Below are 8982 nucleotides of genomic sequence, written 5' to 3' on the forward strand. Positions count from 1 at the left end.
TGCCCCTCCTCCTCCTTCTCTTTCTCCCCCCCCCCCCCCTCCTCCTCCTCCTCCCGCTGTTGCTGCAAATTCAGACAAGAAACAAAACAAAATGTTAGAACCCAAATTATCATGTTATCGCACAAAGTTAACAGAGACTAAAGACTTTGACAACCGCAAAACTGAGATCGACAAAGCATATAACTGAATTTGAATACACGAAGCAAACACACGAAGCCAAAAATATAAACACGAGGAATAATATTGAAGGATAAGAGCGGACACAGACAAAACACGAGGCTCCAAAGAGAAGGGGAGACGGGGAGGAGAGGGGGGGGGGGGACGCGGGGAAAGTTGGAGCGAGCATTCAAACTCCTCAACGCCATTCCTATATATCGAGGGAAAGAAAAAAAATCTCCTTTTCCATTTGCCGATAATTGGGGAATCTCTGGTGTATTCCCCTCTCTCTCCTCTCCCCTCAGTTTCTTTTCTACTATTCCATTCTTGTCTCCCCTCAATTTTAAATTTTTCGTCTCCTTTTCATCTCTATTATCCCTTCCCTCCACCCTCCCTCTTCCCATATCTCTCTCTCTCTCTCTCTCTCTCTCTCTCTCTCTCTCTCTCTCTCTCTCTCTCTCTCTCTCTCTCTCTCTCTCTCTCTCTCTCTCTCTCTCTCTCTCTCTCTCTCTCTCTCTCTCTCTCTCTCTCTCTCTCTCTCTCTCTCTCTCTCTCTCTCTCTCTCTCTCTCTCTCTCTCTCTCTCTCTCTCTCTCTCTCTCTCTCTCTCTCTCTCTCTCTCTCTCTCTCTCTCTCTCTCTCTCTCTCTCTCTCTCTCTCTCTCTCTCTCTCTCTCTCTCTCTCTCTCTCTCTGGCTCCCTCTCTCTCTGGCTCCCCTCTCTCTCTCTCTCTCTCTCTCTCTCTCTCTCTCTCTCTCTCTCTCTCTCTCTCTCTCTCTCTCTCTCTCTCTCTCTCTCTCTCTCTCTCTCTCTCTCTCACACACACACACACACACATTTAACTAATTTACTAATGAAAGCCCAAATCACAGAAAAAGAGGCAAGTTTCTAATCTCATTTAGACTGAGGACTTTGTGATGATCTTGTTCCAACTCTACAATAGACTTTTGCATTAGTTTCCTTGTACCTACTTCAAATATTTCCTCTGGTTACTTAGATTCATGTTTGTCTTCTCGGTACTTGTTAAATAATCATTGATTTATCTCATGTTTTATTGATTTTGCTGTTATCACGAGAGTTGATGTATTCCGGTTGAGAGTTGAGAGTCCCGGTAGTACAGACGGGTCCGTTCTCGACGCGCAATCGAGAATTCCGGTTTCGAATCCCTGGCGGGACAGAAATGGTTGGGCACATTTCCTTTCACCTAATGCCACTGTTCATCTAGCAGTGAGCAGGTACTCAGGAGTGAGTTACCTTGTTGTGGGGTTGCATCCTGGGCGGGGTCAGTAATTCGGCCTTTTGGGGGGAGGGACCTCGGTATAAGTCTACCGTGTATGAATACACTCAGGCTTCCTGTCCCCCGAGACACAATGAATTATATTCTGATCAATTTCATGTGTTTTGTAGGTTTACTTCTAGTCCTTTCTCTCATTCCCTCCCTCCTTCCTTCCCCCTCATTCCCTCCCTTGCCTCCCTCTCTCTCTCTCTCCCTCCAAGTCATCCATCACCATAACCTGCACTCTCCCCCCCCCCCTCCAACAACCTACCAGCACCCTGGTGACCAATATTGACCACTACCACTATTACTCTTTATTTAAGGCCACCCTCACCCTCTTCCCACACCACCCACATTATTTCCCTCTTTATAACTACTGTACGACCCTTCACCAAACTATAATAATAATAATAATAATAATAATAAAAATAATAATAATAATAATAATAATAATAATAATAATAATAATAATAATAATAATAATAATAATAATAATAATAAGTTATAAGTAGAGCAACAATATCATCCCTATTTTAAATCAGAGGAAATATATTGTTGTGTAAGTAAATTCCAAGTTAATGTTGTTAAAGTTAATGCTCACTAGGTTAATGTTGCCTAAATGACCACTTAACATAGTCTTGATGTATAAGAGAGCACGCAACATGTTCCTGTAGACTACGTGAGGCGTGTGTATGGTCAACACATTCCAGAATTGACGGAGTTGAGAGGGGAAATTGCATTTTGAATTTCTTTAGTGGCACTGTACAGGACCCCCCTGATGGAGAAGGGGGGAGTGGGAAAGATGGAAGGGGAGTGGGAAAGAAGGAAGGAGAGTGGGAAAGAAGGAAGGGGAGTGGGAAAGAAGGAGGGAGAGTGGGAAAGGAGGCAGAATGGGTGGATTATCTCCCCAGAGTGTCGCTTACACTCGTTCCAAAGCGCTCCTTTGAGAATTTCTTTTACTTTGTACAAATCGCTGTGTTTAGTCCCCTCCTTGATGTACGCCTTTCCCCCCTCTTTACTCTTCTGTAGCATTCCTCCTCTCCCTTCCTATCTGGGGAAGGAAAGGGGGAATGAGAGGATGAGGCAAAGAAACAGAAGCGATCAATAGTTTCAGTTTAAAGGGCTGTTCCCAACTCAAACATTACATATTTTGTGTTTTTTTGTGTGTGTGTGTGTGTGTGTGTGTGAGAGAGAGAGAGAGAGAGAGAGAGAGAGAGAGAGAGAGAGAGAGAGAGAGAGAGAGAGAGAGAGAGAGAGAGAGAGAGAGAGAGAGAGAGAGAGAGAGAGTGAGAGAGAGAGAGAGAGAGAGAGAGAGAGAGAGAGAGAGAGAGAGAGAGAGAGAGAGAGAGAGAGAGAGAGAGAGAGAGAGAGAGAGGGAGAGAGAGAGAGAGAGAGAGAGAGAGAGAGAGAGAGAGAGAGAGAGAGAGAGAGAGAGAGAGAGAGAGAGAAAGAGAGAGAGAGAGAGAGAGAGAGAGAGAGAGAGTGAGAGAGAGAGAGAGAGAGAGAGAGAGAGAGAGAGAGAGAGAGAGAGAGAGAGAGAGAGAGAGAGAGAGAGAGAGAGAGAGAGAGAGAGAGAGAGAGAGAGGGGGAGAGAGAGAGAGAGAGAGAGAGAGAGAGAGAGAGAGAGAGAGAGAGAGAGAGAGAGAGAGAGAGAGAGAGAGAGAGAGAGAGGGGGGGGGGAGAGAGAGAGAGAGAGAGAGAGAGAGAGAGAGAGAGAGAGAGAGAGAGGGGGAGGGAGAGAGAGAGAGAGAGAGAGAGAGAGAGAGAGAGAGAGAGAGAGAGAGAGAGAGAGAGAGAGAGAGAGAGAGAGAGAGAGAGAGAGAGAGAGAGAGAGAGAGAGAGAGAAAATCAAAGACTGCTGATAGTCTTGATTACCTCACGTTTGCTCAGCTAGTTTTTGATGAAGGAAACGGACGGCTCAGTCAATCTAATATGTTTCAAATTCTTAGTTGTTAAGATTATGAAGTTATATATATGAGGTGGGAAGGTGTTGAGGGCCCGCGGAGCTCTACACTTCCTCTTCATGTGCCTCAAAATGCTTATTAAAGAGCCTTCCTTGTGAGCCCAGCCTCAAAGAATCTCACTGAGATTCTGCCTAAAGGGGCCATTTGAGTGGAAATTTAAAGTTGTTCAATGTTAACCAAAATTTTTTTGACTAGTTGTATATGAAAGGGGCTGCAATTGTTCCAAGTTTCAGTACTGCAGCCTAAATAGAAAGGGAGATTTAATTTTTTTTTTTCAACGAATATTACACATTTTCAAGTGGGTTCAAACCTTTTACCTTTTCAGATATATTTATTCTATGACACTTTTCTGATATATTAGCATATAATGAAGGACCTGTAACCGGGGATTTTCCGAAACATCTTTAGTTTTCCTAATACAAATAGTCAAAGATCCCCCCAAAAATAATGCAAATATATCATATTTATTGCTATTATAAAATTTAATAAATGAAGTTAGGGAAACAAAACGGCCACATATTTTAGAGACATAAACTTTTCATGAATAAAAATGAAAGTGTTTCAAGTCGTTTATGTTACTTGAAAAATAAATCATTAAAAATAAAGTCTAAGGTGCTGCCATCTGTGGCTGAGGTTGACATCAACCAATTTCCTCCAAAATTTGCACCCTTACAGATAGGCTTACGTGCAGTCAGGTGTATAAGTTTCATGCAAATCGTCCAATAAACAAATAACAAAAAAAATTAACTAAATTTTTGTAATAAAACTAATTATAATTTGTTTTTAATATATGCTATTGTGATAGCTGAGAGTCATAGACATGATTTCAGTTGACATTTGTGTTTGATAATCGTTTTTGACCATTTTGGAAAAATGTTGACACATAATTCAATATTTTTTTCTCTCTTCCTATTTATGTTACGATGCTGAAACTTAGACCAGATGAAACCCTATTCATATACAGCTCGTCAAAAAAGTTTGAGTGAAATCGAACGAGTTTTCATTTTTGGCATATTTTCCCACTTGGCTCCCTAAAGTCTCTCGCCTCATCTCTTCGTGAGATAGCCTCAATTATCTACTGCGAAACCTTCCATGGATTTTGTTCGAAATCAAGAGATTTTCGTAACTCTTGTCTCTCAGTGTACTGTGGTATCTCTAGTGGGTGTTGTGGTGTCTGCCAAACACCCACAACATGAGTAAGGAATCCTTCATAAACTAATTAACCTAAAACTCCAATGTTTACATTTAGAATTGATGTAAATTCATTCTCAGTGTAATCATCTTACGTAATGTCGTTTTTCATAGATATTCCTTCGTGAAGACCCTAGGATATAATGTCCAATGATAGTTCATACTATGTCTCACTCTCTTCTACAAAATCTACTTAACAGAAGCAATATTATCATCCTGCATTGTTCCAGTGGGTTCAAAAGTCAGTTAAGTCCTGACCAAACAAGTCCATCATTCTTGGTACAGGAGAGTACAAGTGAGGCAAGCTAGCAGAGACCCAACATGGCTGCCAGTTACACAGAATGAGACAAGCTAGCAGAGACCCAACATGGCTGCCAGATACACAGAATAAGACAAGCTAGCAGAGACCAAACATGGTTGCCAGTTACACAGAGTGAGGCAAGCTAGCAGAGACCCAACATGGCTGCCAGTTACACAGAGTGAGGCAAGCTAGCAGAGACCCAACATGGCTGCCAGTTACACAGAGTGAGGCAAGCTAGCAGAGACCCAACATGGCTGCCAGTTACACAGAATGAGACAAGCTAGCAGAGACCCAACATGGCTGCCAGTTATACAGAATGAGACAAGCTAGCAGAGACCCAACATGGCTGCCAGTTATACAGAATGAGACAAGCTAGCAGAGACCCAACATGGCTGCCAGTTACACAAAATGAGACAAGCTAGCAGAGACCCAACATGGCTGCCAGTTACACAGAATGACACAAGCTAGCAGAGAACCAACATGGCTGCCAGTTACACAGAATGAGACAAACGAGCAGAGACCCAACATGGCTGCCAGTTACACAGAATGAGGCAAGCTAGCAGAGACCCAACATGGCTGCCAGTTACACAAAATGAGACAAGCTAGCAGAGACCCAACATGGCTGCCAGTTATACAGAATGAGACAAGCTAGCAGAGACCCAACATGGCTGCCAGTTATACAGAATGAGACAAGCTAGCAGAGACTCAACATGGCTGCCAGTTACACAAAATGAGACAAGCTAGCAGAGACCCAACATGGCTGCCAGTTATACAGAATGAGACAAGCTAGCAGAGACCCAACATGGCTGCCAGTTATACAGAATGAGACAAGCTAGCAGAGACCCAACATGGCTGCCAGTTACACAAAATGAGACAAGCTAGCAGAGACCCAACATGGCTGCCAGTTACACAGAATGAGACAAGCTAGCAGAGACCCAACATGGCTGCCACAGAGTGAGGCAAGCTAGCAGAGAACCCAGGGATACCTAAAGAGACATCCCCACTACAGTATCTCTCCACGGGATGAATTTCTCTAAACTATCCAATAGAAAAATGGCAGGTTATGGCTATATTGCAGGAAGTTTTGCAATCAAGTGGGCTTTAGATTGCTACAACGCCTCATTGATCTTGTCTCAGTTCCGGACCCCACCAGCACTGAGGCAGTCACCAGCACTGAGGCAGTCACCAGCACTGAGGCAGGCACCAGCACTGAGACAGTCACCAGCACTGAGGCAGTCACCAGCACTGAGGCAGTCACCAGCATTGAGGCAGGCACCAGCACTGAGACAGTCACCAGCACTGAGGCAGTCACCAGCACTGAGACAGTCACCAGCACTGAGGCAGTCACCAGCACTGAGGCAGTCACCAGCATTGAGGCAGTCACCAGCGCTGAGGCAGTCACCAGCACTGAGGCAGGCACCAGCACTGAGGCAGTCACCAGCACTGAGGCAGTCACCAGCGCTGAGGCAGTCACCAGCACTGAGGCAGTCACCAGCACTGAGGCAGTCACCAGCACTGAGACAGTCACCAGCACTGAGGCAGTCACCAGCACTGAGGCAGTCACCAGCACTGAGGCAGTCACCAGCACTGAGGCAGTCACCAGCACTGAGGCAGTCACCAGCACTGAGGCAGTCACCAGCATTGAGGCAGGCACCAGCACTGAGACAGTCACCAGCACTGAGGCAGTCACCAGCATTGAGGCAGGCACCAGCATTGAGGCAGGCACCAGCACTGAGACAGTCACCAGCACTGAGGCAGTCACCAGCACTGAGACAGTCACCAGCACTGAGACAGTCACCAGCACTGAGGCAGTCACCAGCACTGAGACAGTCACCAGCACTGAGGCAGTCACCAGCATTGAGGCAGTCACCAGCACTGAGGCAGTCACCAGCACTGAGACAGTCACCAGCACTGAGACAGTCACCAGCATTGAGGCAGTCACCAGCACTGAGGCAGTCACCAGCACTGAGACAGTCACCAGCACTGAGACAGTCACCAGCACTGAGACAGTCACCAGCACTGAGGCAGTCACCAGCACTGAGACAGTCACCAGCACTGAGGCAGTCACCAGCATTGAGGCAGTCACCAGCATTGAGGCAGTCACCAGCACTGAGGCAGTCACCAGCACTGAGACAGTCACCAGCACTGAGGCAGTCACCAGCACTGAGACAGTCACCAGCACTGAGGCAGTCACCAGCACTGAGACAGTCACCAGCACTGAGACAGTCACCAGCACTGAGGCAGTCACCAGCACTGAGGCAGTCACCAGCACTGAGGCAGTCACCAGCACTGAGACAGTCACCAGCACTGAGGCAGTCACCAGCACTGAGACAGTCACCAGCACTGAGACAGTCACCAGCACTGAGGCAGGCACCAGCACTGAGACAGTCACCAGCACTGAGGCAGTCACCAGCACTGAGACAGTCACCAGCACTGAGGCAGTCACCAGCATTGAGGCAGTCACCAGCACTGAGGCAGTCACCAGCACTGAGACAGTCACCAGCACTGAGGCAGTCACCAGCATTGAGGCAGTCACCAGCACTGAGGCAGTCACCAGCACTGAGGCAGTCACCAACACTGAGGCAGTCACCAGCACTGAGACAGTCACCAGCGATGAGGCAGCCACCAGCACTGAGGCAGTCACCAACACTGAGGCAGTCACCAGCACTGAGACAGCCACCAGCACTGAGACAGTCACCAGCACTGAGACAGCCACCAGCACTGAGGCAGTCACCAGCACTGAGACAGTCACCAGCACTGAGACAGTCACCAGCACTGAGGCAGTCACCAGCACTGAGACAGTCACCAGCACTGAGACAGTCACCAGCACTGAGACAGTCACCAGCACTGAGACAGTCACCAACACTGAGACAGTCACCAGCACTGAGGCAGTCACCAACACTGAGACAGTCACCAGCACTGAGGCAGTCACCAGCACTGAGGCAGTCACCAGCACTGAGACAGTCACCAGCACTGAGACAGTCACCAGCACTGAGACAGTCACCAGCACTGAGACAGTCACCAACACTGAGACAGTCACCAGCACTGAGGCAGTCACCAACACTGAGACAGTCACCAGCACTGAGGCAGTCACCAGCACTGAGGCAGTCACCAGCACTGAGACAGTCACCAGCACTGAGACAGTCACCAGCACTGAGACAGTCACCAGCACTGAGGCAGTCACCAGCACTGAGGCAGTCACCATCACTGAGACAGTCACCAGCACTGAGGCAGTCACCAACACTGAGGCAGTCACCAGCACTGAGACAGTCACCAGCACTGAGGCAGTCACCAACACTGAGGCAGTCACCAGCACTGAGGCAGTCACCAGCACTGAGGCAGTCACCAGCACTGAGGCAGTCACCAACACTGAGGCAGTCACCAGCACTGAGGCAGTCACCAGCACTGAGGCAGTCACCAGCACTGAGGCAGTCACCAGCACTGAGGCAGTCACCAACACTGAGGCAGTCACCAGCACTGAGGCAGCCACCAGCACTGAGGCAGGCACCAGCACTGAGGCAGTCACCAGCACTGAGGCAGTCACCAACACTGAGGCAGTCACCAGCACTGAGGCAGTCACCAGCACTGAGGCAGTCACCAGCACTGAGGCAGTCACCAGCACTGAGGCAGTCACCAACACTGAGGCAGTCACCAGCACTGAGGCAGCCACCAGCACTGAGGCAGGCACCAGCACTGAGGCAGTCACCAGCACTGAGACAGTCACCAGCACTGAGGCAGTCACCAGCACTGAGACAGTCACCAGCACTGAGACAGTCACCAGCACTGAGACAGTCACCAGCACTGAGACAGTCACCAACACTGAGACAGTCACCAGCACTGAGACAGTCACCAGCACTGAGACAGTCACCAACACTGAGGCAGTCACCAGCACTGAGGCAGTCACCAGCACTGAGGCAGTCACCAGCACTGAGGCAGTCACCAGCACTGAGGCAGTCACCAGCACTGAGGCAGGCACCAACACTGAGGCAGTCACCAGCACTGAGGCAGTCACCAGCACTGAGGCAGTCACCAGCACTGAGACAGTCACCAACACTGAGACAGTCACCAGCACTGAGACAGTCCCTTCCTTTTCCAT

At 48.2% G+C, this 8982-nt stretch overlaps 1 protein-coding gene across 1 annotated transcript; it reads right to left on the minus strand.

The window, feature by feature from the left end:
• Positions 1–5976: 5976 nt before the first annotated feature.
• LOC138363151 (uncharacterized) lies at positions 5977–8982 on the minus strand. Its single transcript, XM_069322146.1, has one exon. It carries the CDS (start codon positions 8980–8982, stop codon positions 5977–5979), a length of 3006 nt encoding a protein of 1001 aa, XP_069178247.1.

The sequence above is a fragment of the Procambarus clarkii genome, chromosome 10, assembly GCF_040958095.1.
Source record: "Procambarus clarkii isolate CNS0578487 chromosome 10, FALCON_Pclarkii_2.0, whole genome shotgun sequence".
NCBI classification, from domain to species: Eukaryota; Metazoa; Arthropoda; class Malacostraca; order Decapoda; family Cambaridae; genus Procambarus; species Procambarus clarkii.